We start from the raw sequence: 15330 nt of genomic DNA, 5'->3' as shown, positions 1-15330 counted from the left end.
CTCCTGGCTATAAGCTTCTCTCTCTCCCCTTCACTGAAAATGAAGCTGACTCCATGAATTGGTACGGAGGAAAACTCAGAAGAAGCAATAGACTCTGACTTCCTTTAGAGATTACTTCCTTCCTTCTTTGTCTTGCCTTTTCTGACTCAGCTGTCATTTAACGACCCATTGGGTAAGTTATTAACTAGAAATGTTTTACATGCATTTTTTCCACTGAATCCTTGACTCAACCCTTAGAAGAAAGTACTGTTGTTTTTCCCATTTTACAGATGAGGAAATAGAAACATGCAGAGCAAGTATCTTCCAAATCGTCAATGAAGTGGTGGAGCAGGATCTGAGCCCAGGGTTTGCCTGATTCAAAGCTTGTTCTCTTAGACTGTTGTATTCCTCTTCCCTGTTAGTCTTTCCTAAAACCATACCTTTCACTGACATTTAATTGGTCCACCTTTCTACAATTCATCAGCCACCTTTTTGGATTGGAACACTCTTCTTTTGTATTTGGTCTTAATAAGAGACATTGGAACATACCAAACCTTTCAATAGGTATCTTTCAGTCATTGGGAAATCAAAAATTTGGAAATGTCTTTCCTGGCAAGCTACCCAGAGTATCGTTCTGGTTGTTTTCTCCTTTCCCATGTAGTATCTCTTATCACTGACAAGGGAAGGCAAGCCACCCACCTTTCTCATTGATGCTGTGAATGACGGTTTTCCCTTCATTATCTGTAGTAAGTAGGAATGTAATAAGGCATTCATTTTCTCCTTGCAGAGAACAGGAAACAGAGCTATCCTTTGAGAAATCTGTAGATAAAGAAGTCATTCATTAGGTTAAATGAGTTTCCAAAAGATGTTTTTTTTTAAAGCAAAGTAGTATTGAGTTTTATTATGCAAAATAGGAATTTCCAACATTGCAGAATAGGAATAGAAAAGACAGGATTTTCCTCTACCCACCGAGGGTTTTATTTCTACTCCTGTTCCAGAAGAACAGTTCCAGGTGTGGTCAATCAGGACTGACCATCAAATGCACCCATCAGTCTGATAGGTGCACAATTTCAATGGAGTGCAGTGCTTCAAGGCAGGTACTGTATTGGGAATAGAATGGCTCAGATGATGGCAGTGAGGAAGCCATATGGTTTCTTTGGCTCAGAGTACTGGGAAGAAGCCTAGATTACATTTCAGAGAGAGACTACACAGTTCAGACATAGTGGTATTTCTAAAGGGGCCTTTTCCACAATGTCCTCGTCAGATCGCTGGCCATGTATGCTCACGACAGTAAATGTGAATCAGTACGACTTAACAGAGATTGAAGTGCTATATAGCATGGGGACCAACAGGATAGAGGTAAATCCCAGAATAAAAGGAGACGAGGGTGCCCTGATGGCACTAGTGGTAAAGAACTTGCCTGCCAGTGCAGGAGACTTCAGAAATGTGGGTTTGATCCCTGGTTGGGTTGGGAAGATCCCCTGGAGAAGGATACGGCAACCTACTCCAGTATTCTTGCCTGGAGAATCCCATTGAGAGAGGAGCCTAGCTAGCTACAGTCCATACAGTTGCAAAGAATTGGACACGACTGAAACAATTTAACACAAATACACACACGACGGCCATTGGCCTACCACTCATATAGCCCTTTTCTCAATTAAAAAGATTTCAATTTTCCTCAAATCTTTTTCAAATAAAAGAAAAATTGAGGTTATTCAAGAACCAGAGAATGAATGTCATGACAGAAATTGATAATACAGTAAAATGGTCAATAATGTTAATACTATGTATCAGACATTTTAGTGGTCTGGCACCTATGCCAAAATTATGTAAGGTTTTTCTAATTAAAAAAAAAAAAAACTTACTTAAAGTTCTCCTCTAAGTTAGAGACTTTTTAATGATACTGTTACATCTGTTACATTTTTTTTTTTTTTTTGTAAACCTGTAAATAGAATGACTGCTCTTATCTTTAAATTTTAAGACATATGATCCAAGTGAAAGTCGCTCAGTTGTGTCCAACTCTTTGCAACCCCATAGACTGTACAGTTCATGGAATTCTCGGGGCCAGAGTACTGGAGTGGGTAGCCTTTCTCTTCTCCAGGGGATGTTCCCAACCCAGGTCTACCACATTGCAGGCAGATTCTTTACCAAGTGAGCCACAAGGGAAGCCCAAGAATACTGGAGTGGGTAGCCTATCCCTTCTCCAGTGGATCTTCCCTACCCAGGAATCTAAGGGTCTCCTGCATTGCAGGCAAATTATTTACCAATTGAGCTATCAGGGGAGTCCATATGATCCAAAGCAAGTGTCTTACGATGCAATGGGTCAGAATCTAAAACTGGGATTGTCTCTGATAATCTTGGATGTAGTCTTGTTAGATCTGTAACTTTTCTCATTAGCTTCAACATAAAAATTTTTTCAATAAAACAGAATCTAGCTATGTTCCTCTGACTCTAATGAAGAAAAATTAAACAATAATCTGTTTTTGGTTTCACAATGCCATAGCCATAGAAAGACAGAAATGTGTTTTTTTGCCTTTAATTTATAAAATTAAATACCTCATGCCAAAGTCTTATAAGAAGCATGCCTGTATTATCCATAACAACTGAGACTAGTAAAACATTTGAAAGTGAAAGTTGCTCAGTCACGTCCAACTCTTTGCAACTCCAATGGACTATATAGTCCATGGAATACTCCAGGCCAGAATACTGGAGTGGGTAGCCTTTCCCTTCCTCAGGGTATTTTCCCAACCCAGGGGTCGAACCCAAGTTTCCCACATTACAGGTGGATTCTTTACCAGCTGAGTCACAAGGGAAGCCCAAGAATACTGGAGTGGGTAGCCTATCCCTTCTCCAGAGGATCTTCCCCATCCAGAGGGATCTCCTGCATTGCAGGTGAATTCTTTACCAGCTGAGCTATCAGGGGAGTCTATATGATCCAAAGTGAGTATCTTATGACACAGTGGGTCAGAATCTAAAGCTGGGATTGTCTCTGATAATCTTGGATGTAGTCTTGTTAGATCTGTAACTTTTCTCATTAGCTTCAGCATAAAATTTTTTTCAATAAAACAGAATCTAGCTATGTTCCTCTGATTCTAATGAAGAAAAATTAAACAATAATCTGTTTTTGGTTTCACAATGCCATAGCCATAGAAAGACAGAATTTTTTTTTGCCTTTAATTTATAAAATTAAACACCTCATGCCAAAGTCTTATAAGAAGCATGCCTGTATTATCCATAACAACTGAGACTAGTAAAACATTTGAAAGTGAAAGTTGCTCAGTCATGTCCAACTCTTTGCAACCCCAATGGACTATACAGTTCATGGAATTCTCCAGGCCAGAATACTGGAGTGGGTAGCCTATCCCTTCTCCGGTGGATCTTCCTCACCCAGAAATCAAACCGGGATCTCCTGCATTCCAGGCAGATTCTTTATCAACTGAGCTATCAGGGAAGCCTTTAGCATTATTAATAAGATTTCAGAGGATAAATTTAAGTGAACAAACTGTTTCTGAATCCATTTGTTGCTGTTGTTTAGTCACTAAGTTGTGTCTGTTTTGCAACCCCATGGACTGTAGCCTTCCAGGCTCCTCTGTCCATGGAATTTTCCAGGCAAGAATACTGGAGTGGGTGGCTATTTCCTTCTCTAGGGGATCTTCTCCACCTAGAGGTCAAACCTGCATATCCTGCATTGGCAGGTGGATTCTTTACCACTGAGCCACCTGGGAAGCCCCTTCGAATCCATTACAAGCATCTTATTTACATAGGAATATTAAGAAATCTAATTACAAATTATTCTCATCTGGTCAATCCCAACTGTTTACCATCATCTAAATCACCTGGGAGGTTTCCCAGGCAGTACTAGTGGTAAAGAACCCACCTGCCAAGGCAGGAGACATAGGAGACACAGGTTCAATCCCTGGATCCAGAAGATCTTTTGGAGGAGGGCATGGCAATCCACTCCAGTATTTTTGCCTGGATAATCAGACATGACTCAAGTGACTTGGCACGCCCACATGGAAATCACCTAGGAGTTTTGAAATGATGGATTCTAGGGACTCACCCTGGCTATTCTGATTTGAGAAGTCCGTGGACAGGAGCTTGCATATATGTGAATTGTTAATAGTATCTTTAAAGAGGTGATTCTGATGAAGAGGTTTGGGCACCTCCAGGCAACACTTGATTAGTGAAATCTGTGTTATTTCATGTGTTTGACAGCAACAACACTACATATATAATTCATATTTGGGTCATTTTCAGATGACCTCCACCATTCTCCTACCAAACCGTTCCAGTTAGCTAGGACTCACGGAATCTTATGGAATATGCTTTTTCTTGTTGGAGTGTTTTTTTCCTTCCCTTCCTGCTTTGCCATGACAGTGCACACCCGCCCTGCTCTTCTAAAACTTACTTAATGGAACATTTTATTCTCAGGTAGAAAATATGTGGACAGCTTATAATACTGCTTTCAGTAATATTAATCCTGCTTTTTTATTTCCTCTTAAATAGCTACACCAAAGCACAGGGAGGCTTAATTTACTTGGCCAGGATTTTTAAAGTTTTAATGGAACTGCTAACATGACCTTTGAGTCATGACTCCCTTCTTGCTTTAATTACTTCACCACTCCTTTTCATGACTGTTATGACTCTAGATTTCGCCTGTTTTGTAGTGTTTGGGTATGAAAATGGCATTATTGAATGAAAGGTCCAGCTTGGGCTGGAGATTTGCATAATTAGCTGCTAAGGTTTTCTTTTGTTGTTCATTAGAAATGGGCCTTTCTGTTTTACCCTCTTGTATCAGTGCTAGCAGCACTGGTTTAGAATAATAGAATGAAAATAAGATCTCAGGCAGTCCATGAAATCATACATAGAAAAGGGAGAAATGTGAGAATGGAGGTGAAGAGGCCGGGGTCTGGGAAGGTCTAGGAAGGATGCGGAAAATACAAACTGTCTGTACCATTGACTCAAGATAACCATGTACTTGAGACCTTCCCTTTGGGGGATAGACAGTACTTCTCAGAGAAAACAGTTTCCCAGGAAAGAAAAAAAAAGGGCTCTGGGGTCAAATAAGTTTGGGAATCCCTCCTTACTCTAATTTTCCCTTTTGCCTCACCTGAAGCTTCACAACGCACATTTAGTTTAATGTACATGAAGTTCTCGGTCTTACAAAGCAAACAAAAGGCTTAACTTCCCGTTTGCAAAATTCATATGACTACTGGTGCTTTTGTCCGCGTGACATTTCCAGAACTAGGGTTCCATGGAACATACTTTGAGTAACAATGCTCTGAGTACATGAATGTTGGGGTAAATTCAAGACTTCTATTTCAGGAAAAAGGAATATAAAAGTTAAGCCACATGGCCTTAGAAATGCTCACACAAGTCATCATAGCACATACGAGGAGTAATTTATTTAGATTATGAAGTTTATGCTTACTTTACTCTTCATGTCCTTGTGAGGGAAAGGATGAGCTGGTAAAAGGTCCCATGGAAGAGCAAATATGCAGTGATAATTTCAAGATGATGTGCTCAATAACATGACTGGGTGAGTAATTTGAAACAGGACTTATTTAAAAGGCCCATTAGAAGATACATACGCTTGTGGCACTCGTGGTAAAAGACTCTACCTGCCAATGCAGGAGACACAAGAGACATAGTTTCAATCCCCGGATCAGGAAGATCCTTTGGAGTAGAAAATGGCAACCCACTCCAGTACTCTTGCCTGGAAAATCCCATGGACAGAGGAACCTGGCGGGCTACAGTCCATGGGGCCGCAGAGTTGGATAGGACTTAGCGACTTAATAACAACAAGAACAACACCACCCCTTAGAAGAGTGACTTTTAAATTCTCAGGCTGACAAAGATATTTTTTCTTTCAAATTCATCACAATTACTGCTTTAAATGGTATTATTAAACCAATCACTTTGATTTCTGAATTAGAAATAGTTGTATTCCCCTATTTTGAAGATAATTTAGTCAATTACACCATAAGAATAATGAAACAATTTATAGGCTACTTGAGAATATAATCTTCCTCTCAAATCCAAGCATTTAGGATCATCTATACTCAGAAAGGCATTTCCCTGTTGGCTCAGATGGTAAAGAATTTGCCTATGATGTGGGAGACCCAGGTTTGATCTCTGGGTCACGAAGATTCCCTGGAGAAGGAAATGGCAACCCACTCCAGTATCCTTGCCTGGAAAATCCCATGGACAGAGGAGTTTGGCAGGCTACCATCCATGGGGTCTCAAAGAGTCAGACATGGTTGAGCAACTAACACTAACTCTACTCAGAAAACTGTATGTGTACATTCCCTATTTGTGATTTACGTGTTTCCAAGGTTGATTTCTTTCCCCCTCAGCACATTAGATGTCCCATGCTGTTAGTTAATTTGGTTCCAGTCATTTTCAGGGCATTTTCTGAAATTTTTAGTCATTTCTTGGAAACACATGGTAAGTATACCAACTATTTGCTGTGAAATGAAGCCAGAAGGATATGCTGAGATTGTGGACTTGTTACTAATGTGGACAGGCCACAAACGCCATCTTACTCGGTGCTTTTACCACATCGCATCTTCGGTATTAGTGTAAGGTACATACCATCTTGTCCAATTTATGGCTATTTGGCATATTTATCTTAAGGTACCAGAAACGTACAGGCAAGGGGTTTCATGAGCACTAGTCCCACCCCTCCATATAGGGTTATTTAACTGTGCACAGTCAGAAACCTCAGTTTTAAAACAAATGTTGGTAATTTTCAATAGAAATATCACTAACATATCACTTTGGAAATGGATTAATTTCTGTATTCTAGTTTCATTATTCAATGTGCATATGCTAGATTGTCATAAATTATCATCATGGTTATTTCACTCCACCCAAAATACACTGGAGTTGCACCTCTGAGGTGTGCAGAGCAAGGTTCCTACCTGAGCAGCGGTTCCTACTTCATGGCGGGTTTGTGATGATGGAAAAACAAATCCCCCCAGATAGTCCCTTTAGGAGGGGCAGTCATCAGTTTTGTTTTAAAGATCACAAATTATTTTTTAAATGCTTTCTCAGCTAAAATACAACCTATTTACATATCTGAGATAACCTTTTGCCATTAGAAGGAATCTGATTTTAAGTAAGTCTTCAAAAATGGCAGACAGAAGCAAGAGCAGAGTTTACTTAGCAGTTAAAGGTAACAAGGCTTCCCAGGTGGCACAGTGGTAAAGAATCTGCCTGCCAATGCAGGAGATGCAAGAGATGCAGGTTCAGTTCCTGGGTCGGGAAGTTCCCCGGGAGGAGGAAATGGCAACCCACTCTGGTATTCTCACCTAGGAAATCCCATGGCCAGAGGAGCCTGTTGGGCTGCAGTCCATAGGGTCATAAAGAGTGGGACATAACTGAGGTACTAAGCAAGCACCTCCTGAAGGTAACAGGCCTTTGTTGGAGTTTGGGACTGAGGGCACAGGGGATTAATGATGACCATGTGAGGGGGCAGGGTGGGAGGGAGGTCCGTGACATGGGGGGGATATATGTTTACACATGGCTGATTCATTTCATTGTACAGCAGAAAATAACACAATATTGTAGAGCAACTGTACTTCAATTAGAAAAAAAAAGATGACGATGTAATATCCATGTTTGGAAAGTTGGGAGTAAAAACATTGAGGGAAAGGGAGGAAAAATGGCCACTAACTAGAAACTGCTGGATGCCTGAGTGCTGCTGTCAAGAAACCCACTACACCTCACTTCTTCCTATCGTGAAATAAGGCAGGCAGACGACAGAGGATGATTTCAAGTTAGGGGGCTAATATTTTGCTCTTTCTTCAATTTTCCTCTTTTCTAATTCAAAAAAAATTACAGCATTCTGGAATTCTCTCCAGCTGCATGAGTTTAGCAGAGATGAATCTGCCAACAGAGCTAAGTCAAACAGAAAAGCCAGGACTTTAAATTACTTGTATCCCAAAGCATCAAGTCTTTAGCCTTCTGGAACGCATTCACTCTTAAAAATGAATGCGAGTGAACTAACCCCCCAGTACAAATGAGCTTGAGCTACTGAAAAGCCCTCCACAGAGTTTCTGCCTCTCTAAAACTGTGCAAAGGAAAGGAAAGCAATTTAAGACAAGTAGAACCTTCTTCTTCATTGATGGTCGCACCAGCTAGTTTGCATTTGTCAACACATTCTTCTTGGGCCTGGCCATCTGCAGACAGGTAGCATTCAATGCAGCTCCTGTGAACATTATTCAATACAGTTAATCAGTTTTGTGATGGTGTAAAAATGGATATGCAATTGGGATATTGCTTTGATGCTGTTACTGTAATTCCAGCTATAGATATGTCTCAGAGAGGACATTGTGTTTTGTTACTTTCAAAAAGATGGTTGGGTGATATCCAAGAGGAAACTGCTTTAGTCTGAATTCCTCTCAGTAATCAGTGCTCCCTACTCCAGTGTTCTTGCCTGGAGAATCCCAGGGATGGCGGAGGCTGGTGGGCTGCCATCTATGGGGTTGCACAGAGTCGGACATGACTGAAGCGACTTAGCAGCAGCAGCAGCAGCGAGCCAGCCTTGATAATAGCTACTATCCTCATTATCTTTAATGATTGCTTTTGACTGGTTAGATTAAAAAAAAAATGTCCCCAACAAAAAAAATCCCAATTATTTTGGTATTTAATTTAGCTATATTTTCATTAGACATTTTCCTGGGAAGGGTTTATGCTGCTAAAATAAGATTAGAGACTAGATAAAGTGTGAATTTCTTAACAGAAATGGTCTGTATTTTAAGAAGAATTCCAAAAATTCTCATATGTCATGAATGACTATTTCAAAGATTCACTTTTCTGTAACTCTTTTGAATGAGTTCAAACCTTGATAAGAGTATTTTCAAAAGCTGAGGATTACAGCCTGGATCCTCATTAATGCAGATTTTTAAATAAAGGATTGCTACTTATTTAAAAGTGTATTTCCAAGAACATAACCCAGGAATTAAGCTACTCTAGTGATGGCTATACAGCACAAGTAAAACTTAGATTCTGAATTAATCTTGTGCTGAAAATCACTTTACAAACAGATAGTGTTTGGGGTAATCTAAAGCTGCAAAAGTTTTCTTACTATGGGCATTCACCATAATGCCTCTCTCTTACTCTGGCTCAGGAAAGGTATGCTCTTCTAAGCACTGGAAACACTCCCCATTCCCACTCACGCCTTATCACATCTTAGCTGAAACTGCACTTCCTTAGGCAAGCTTTCCTAGCCCTTATCAGTTCTCTTGCAGTGGAAGCCTCTGAATTCCTCTGCTGGAGGGTCTTAGGAGCAGTACTCTCTGTGGAGTGGGGATAGGAATCTTATCTGGAAGTTGCCTTTGCACGGCAAGCACACTGCACTTATCAAGGTTATATATTTACTTGGGGTGGTTTTGTAGGGGGCTGCTGAAGATTGTGGAAGCCTTAAAACCTCTATCTCTTTGTGTACCCCATTGATGGCTGCCCAAGCTAGCCTGGTAGCTTTATCTCCTGCCAGAGAATTCTATTGTTCCCTCTTTATCCCCTATTATAACTGTCAGCCCAGATAGCATTATAATTACTTTTTAAATGTTCTGTCTTTGCTAGTAGATGCTTAGCACCTGTGACAGCAGGAACTATAGCTGTTTCACTATCACTATATGTCTATGACTTAACATGATTTTGGCCTGTAAGTAGGTATTTAACACCTATTTGATAAATAAGTGCATGAAAGAATAAATAGAAGAATGGATTCACCTCAAAACTAACAAATACCAAGTGGGTCACTCTACTCAGTTCCTCAAATTCAACCTACTTTGACCATTAATTTCATACCTTATAAACCAAATCTAAGATTGAAACATGTCTGATGAAACAAACAAACAAATTTCTGGTTACCAAAGGGGAAAGGGGAGAGGGTGGGGATAAATGGGGAAGTTGAAATTAACATGCACATAGCACTATATATAAAATAAACAAGAATTTACTCTATAGCACATGGAACTATATTCAATATCTTATAATAACCTATAATGGAAGAGACTCTGAAGCTGAACACCTAAAACTAACACAATATTGTAAATCAACTATAGTTAAATAAAATTTTTTTCAAAAGAGATTAAATCAGGTTTACAGAGAAGATAAAATAGAAAAATAATGGAAGAAATACTTTCAAATAACATTTAATATTAAATTGTATTCAAGTAAGCCCAACTTTGGGCTCCCCAGGTAGTGTGCTAGTGGTAAAGAACCCGCCTGCAAATGCAGGTTAGACGTGAGAGACACAGGTTCGATCCCTGGTTTGGGAAGATTCCCTGGAGGAGGGCATGGCAACCCACTCCAGTATTCTTGCCTGGAAAATCCCATGGACAGAGGAGTCTGGCAGGCTGAAGTCCTTAGGGCCTCACAAAGTCGGACACAATCGAAGCAACTTAGCACATACACACACAAGCCTAACTTTGTGCCCAGGCTTCTCTTGGCATCTATTCAGGCACAGTGACAGGGAAATTTTGACACTTGAATAGTGAGTAAACACTGAGTGAATATTGGTAATATTGATTTTCTTTGTTCACATTGGATATGCACATGTCCCCATTGTGGGTACCAAAGTTAATGAAAATATGAACTGCTGAAGGACGTTTGCCGTATAATACATTAAACCTGCAATGTCATAACACAGCCAGTTTGGAGATTTGCTTTTCTTGACCTCAATTTTTCATTAAGAAGTTAGCTGCCAAGCTAAGAAGAATTTTTTTTTTACTGGAAAAAAAAAATGATTGCTTTTTGTTGTTGTTTGATGATAAAAAGAAAGTGTAATTCACAATAGCTCTGTAGAATGGCAACCAAAGAAAGTTGCTAAAGAGCATGAGTGGTAAGAAAGAGGGGAGGAATTGAGAGCCAAGATCATCTTTCTGTTTCTTTGCCTTTTTGAGTCTGTAGATAGGAATGAATCAGTAAGATCAGGCTATAAACTCGATAAGAAGCTCCTCTGTTTCCCTGTAAAAAGTACTGAAAGTGAGTGTCAGTCCCCGCCCCCCCCACCACCACCGCCCAGGGCACTCCTGATGTGTGGCTGGTATTGTAAGGGAGAGGCTGTCTGATGTTATCAGTGTGGGACCTCAGCTTAGCTTCCTCCATAGGCTCTCATAGAAATGTGACTTTGTGATCCTGGATAATCAGCATTGGGAGGTAATGGAGAGGCTGATGTTCCAGGCTGATGATCACAGGGGCCCTTTGGGTTTGTGTGTTTTGATGGATGCTTGGGGACCAAAGCCAGCAAGAACAGTCTGAGGTCTGAGTTTATAAAATGTCGTTATAACTTTGATCATCATGAAACCTAGGGACAAAGAGACATTTTTGTAGATGGTAGATACATTACCGTTTAGAGTTGCAGGGATCGCCGCAGGTGGGACAACGTTCACAGGTGGGTCCCGAGGCTCCAGGATTCGTGCAAATGCACTTGCCGCACACACAGTCCCCTCGGCCGCTGCAGAGGATCCCGTCTTCGGAGACACAGGGGTCTGTGCTGGTGGTGCAGTTACAGTACTCTCCTGTCCAGCCGCTCCTGCACACGCACTCGCCACAGTCACAGTCGCCATTATCTGCAAAACAAATTTCCGGGTTTCTTAGGGCTAAAACCACTTCTGGATTTTGTGGACCATCTCTTTTCTTTGCCTTTAAACACCATCAAAAAGACTGAAGGAAAAAAAGGGAAAAAAGTGAGTGCTGTGCAGGGGTGGGAAGGAGCGTAGATAGGATAGTGTAAATAGTGTAGTAGTGTGTTTTGCTAATGGTGTGTATTTATTGACTTGGTCTCTTAACTGAAGATCAACTAGGTTGCCTGATGTTATATCAAATAGAATTTATGGGCTGGCTTCCCAGGTGGCACAGTGGTAAAGAATCTGCCTGCCAATGCAAGAGACTCAGGAGATGAGGATTCAATCCCTGGGTTGGGAAGATCTCCTGGAGAAGAAAACTGCAATCCACTCTAGTATTCTTGCCTGGAGAATCCTATGGACAGAGGAGCCTGGCGGGCTATAGTCCATTGGGTCACAAAGAGTCCAACACAACTGAGCACATATGCATGAAATGAGATAATCTAGAAGCCTATAGTTAGCTACTTGATGTGTGTGTGTGTGCAATTATGTGTATGTATATATACCGTTCGTCCTTCATCAACCCATGGGTTGGGGCACCGCCCCCTACTTTACATCTCCCCTTAGTCCAAAGTCTGAGAATAACTTTTAACTTCCCCCAAACTTAATTACTAACAGCTTCTTGTTGACTGGAAACCTTACTGATAACATAAACAGTTGATCAACACATATTTTGTTTGTTACACAGGGCTTCCCTGGTAGCTCAGCTGGTAGAGAATCCGCCTGCAATACAGGAGACTCTGGTTTGATACTTGGATTGGGAAGATACCCTGGAGAAGGGATCAGCTACCCACTCCAGTATTCTTGGGCTTCCTTAGTAGCTCAGATGGTAAAGAAGACATACAGATGGCTAACAAACACATGAAAAGATGCTCAACATCACTCATTATCAGAGAAATGCAAATCAAAACCACTAAGAGGTACCATTTCACACCAGTCAGAATGGCTGCAATCCAAAAGTCTACAAATAATAAATGCTGGAGAGGGTGTGGAGAAAAGGGAACCCTCTTACACTGTTGGTGGGAATGCAAACTAGTACAGCCACTATGGAGAACAGTGTGGAGATGCCTTAAAAAACTGGAAATAGAACTGCCTTATGATCCAGCAATCCCACTGCTGGGCATACACACTGAGGAAACCAGAATTGAAAGAGACACGTGTACCCCAATGTTCATCGCAGCACTGTTTATAATAGCCAGGACATGGAAGCAACCTAGATGTCCATCAGCAGATGAATGGATAAGAAAGCTGTGGTACATATACACAATGGAGTATTACTCAGCCATTAAAAAGAATACATTTGAATCAGTTCTAATGAGGTGGATGAAACTGGAGCCTATTATACAGAGTGAAGTAAGCCAGAAGGAAAAACACCAATACAGTATACTAACGCATATATATGGAATTTAGAAAGATGGTAACGATAACCCTGTATACGAGACAGCAAAAGAGACACTGATGTATAGAACAGTCTTATGGACTCTGTGGGAGAGGGAGAGGGTGGGAAGATTTGGGAGAATGGCATTGAAACATGTAAAATATCATGTATGAAATGAGATGCCAGTCCAGGTTCAATGCACGATACTGGATGCTTGGGGCTGGTGCGCTGGGACGACCCAGAGGGATGGTATGGGGAGGGAGGAGGGAGGAGGGTTCAGGATGGGGAACACATGTATACCTGTGGTGGATTCATTTTGATATTTGGCAAAACTAATATAATTATGTAAAGTTTAAAAATAAAATAAAATTAATTTTAAAAAATTAAAAAAAAAAAAAAAAGAATCTTCATGCAATGCAGGAGACTTGGGTTCTATCCCTGGGTTGGGAAGATCCCCTGGAGGAGGGCATGGCAACCCACTCCAGTATTCTTGCCTGGAGAATCCCCATGGACCGAGGAGCCTGGCAGGCTACAGTCCATGGGGTTGCAAAGAGTTGGACACCCCTGAGCGACTAACTGTATTTATCGATACTGTAAGTTTACTAGATGAATCATCTGGCAGTACCTACATCAAAATCATCTTATAACACTACAGATATTAGGCAAATTATTAACACTAGATATCAAAAATGAAAAGATAATGTGAAAAAGAAATTATGTTTATTTACAGATATAGCTATGCATTGATAATGAATAAACAATGATATGATTACTTTATGGCAGCCCAGTGTGATTAGTATCATTGCTTCAGAGTAGCCTAGCCTATACACCAATGAATGAATTGTTAAAATATTAATGGCTATAGTATTATGGACATATTCATATTACAAACATGATTCCCTTTTCTTAAAACCCACTTACCTTTAATAGTAGGCTGATTTGCAGTTTCTCCAATTATGAGAGAGGCATACTAGACAGTAATATAATGCTTTGAAAGCAAAGTTATCAAACAGTAAGAAAAATAACACATTATTAATTTTACATTAAATATCACTTACTTTATGCCTGTGTAAGAATAGAGCAATATCTATATACATTTTATGCATTCACAACATATGTAAATTTTCTTTTTTGGTATCTCTGTCTGGCTACATCTGGAGACTTCTCTGATGGCTCAGAGGGTAAAGTGTCTGTCTGCAATGCAGGAGACCCAGGTTCGATCCCTGGGTTGGGAAGACCCCCTGGAAAAGGAAATGGCAACCCACTCCAGTACTATTGCCTGGAAAATCCCACGGATGGAGGAGCCTAGTAAGCTACAGTCCATGGGGTCACAAAGAGGCTACATAGTTCATCTGTGAATATTTTCAAATTGTTGCAAATCTCTAAAAATATGTCCAATATATTTATTGAAAAAATCTGCATATAAGTGGACTCATGCACTTCAAACCTGTGTTGTTCAAGGATCAACTGTGTGCATGTGTTTATATATTATTTTTCTCCCAGCAATAGAGATAAGAAGCTATGAGTCCTGAGAAGTGTCTGTGAGCTTGGAGAGGAAACGGGATGAAATTCAAGGCATGAGATGCCCAGGGAAGAGGGCGAGGGAGAGAGAGGATAGAATTCTTCAGATGACCAGACTGGGCTACTAGCTGGATGGGGCATCTTTTTACTGCCCTTGAATGGAAGTAACTCTTATGGTGCCTTATCCCCAATGCCTGGCATAGAAAGTTTTTAATTTTTAAGTGAATAGATTGTTCTGAAGGAGAGGGGGAAGAGAAGCTTAGGATAGGGAAGACAATAAGTTCATTTTTGGTTCTGTGGAGTTTAAAAGACCTGTGGGTGGTTGGATACGTATATACAGCCCTGAAGTTTGGGTTTTGTAATCCACCAGGGATAAGTGGCAATTGAAGCTGATGGGAATGAGATTATCTGGGGCAAGCAGATAGAGTGAGTAAGTCCCTGGAGAGTATCAACATTTATAATGTAACCAGAGATCCTCATAGAAGAGCCAGAGAGGTAAGAGGGGCTCCTGAAGAGCTGGCCAGAGGAGTGTATGAACTACTGCTGCTGCTGTTAAGTCACGTCAGTCGTGTCCGACTCTGTGCGACGACCCCATAGATGGCAGCCCACCAAGGCTCCTCCATCCCTGGGATTCTTCAGGCAAGAATACTGGAGTAGGTTGCCATTTCCTTCTCCAGTGCATGAAAGTGAAAAGTGAAAGTGAAGTCGCTCAGTCGTGTCCGACTCTTCTCAACCCCATGGACTGTAGCCTACCAGGCTCCTCCATCCATGGGATTTCCCAGGCAAGAGTACTGGAGCATGAACTACTACAAAATG

General features: G+C 40.8%; 1 protein-coding gene across 9 annotated transcripts in view; it reads right to left on the bottom strand.

Annotated features, from left to right (window-relative positions):
- The window catches only part of ITGB6 (integrin subunit beta 6), a 152090-nt gene that overhangs the window by 13738 nt on the left and 123022 nt on the right, over window positions 1-15330 (bottom strand). For all 9 annotated transcript variants that reach the window (XM_019971993.2, XM_019971971.2, XM_070799310.1 and 6 more), the window contains 3 exons: window positions 11339-11561; window positions 8094-8191; window positions 679-798 (listed from right to left, as the gene is read on the bottom strand). In XM_019971993.2, the coding sequence (XP_019827552.2) occupies window positions 679-798; window positions 8094-8191; window positions 11339-11561 (441 nt within the window). The remainder of the gene's footprint in view (window positions 1-678; window positions 799-8093; window positions 8192-11338; window positions 11562-15330) is intronic.

Source organism: Bos indicus, chromosome 2 (genome assembly GCF_029378745.1).
Source record: "Bos indicus isolate NIAB-ARS_2022 breed Sahiwal x Tharparkar chromosome 2, NIAB-ARS_B.indTharparkar_mat_pri_1.0, whole genome shotgun sequence".
Classification (NCBI taxonomy): Eukaryota; Metazoa; Chordata; class Mammalia; order Artiodactyla; family Bovidae; genus Bos; species Bos indicus.
The sequence above is the reverse complement of the archived record's forward strand: the minus strand, read 5'-3'. Positions and strand labels throughout refer to the sequence as shown.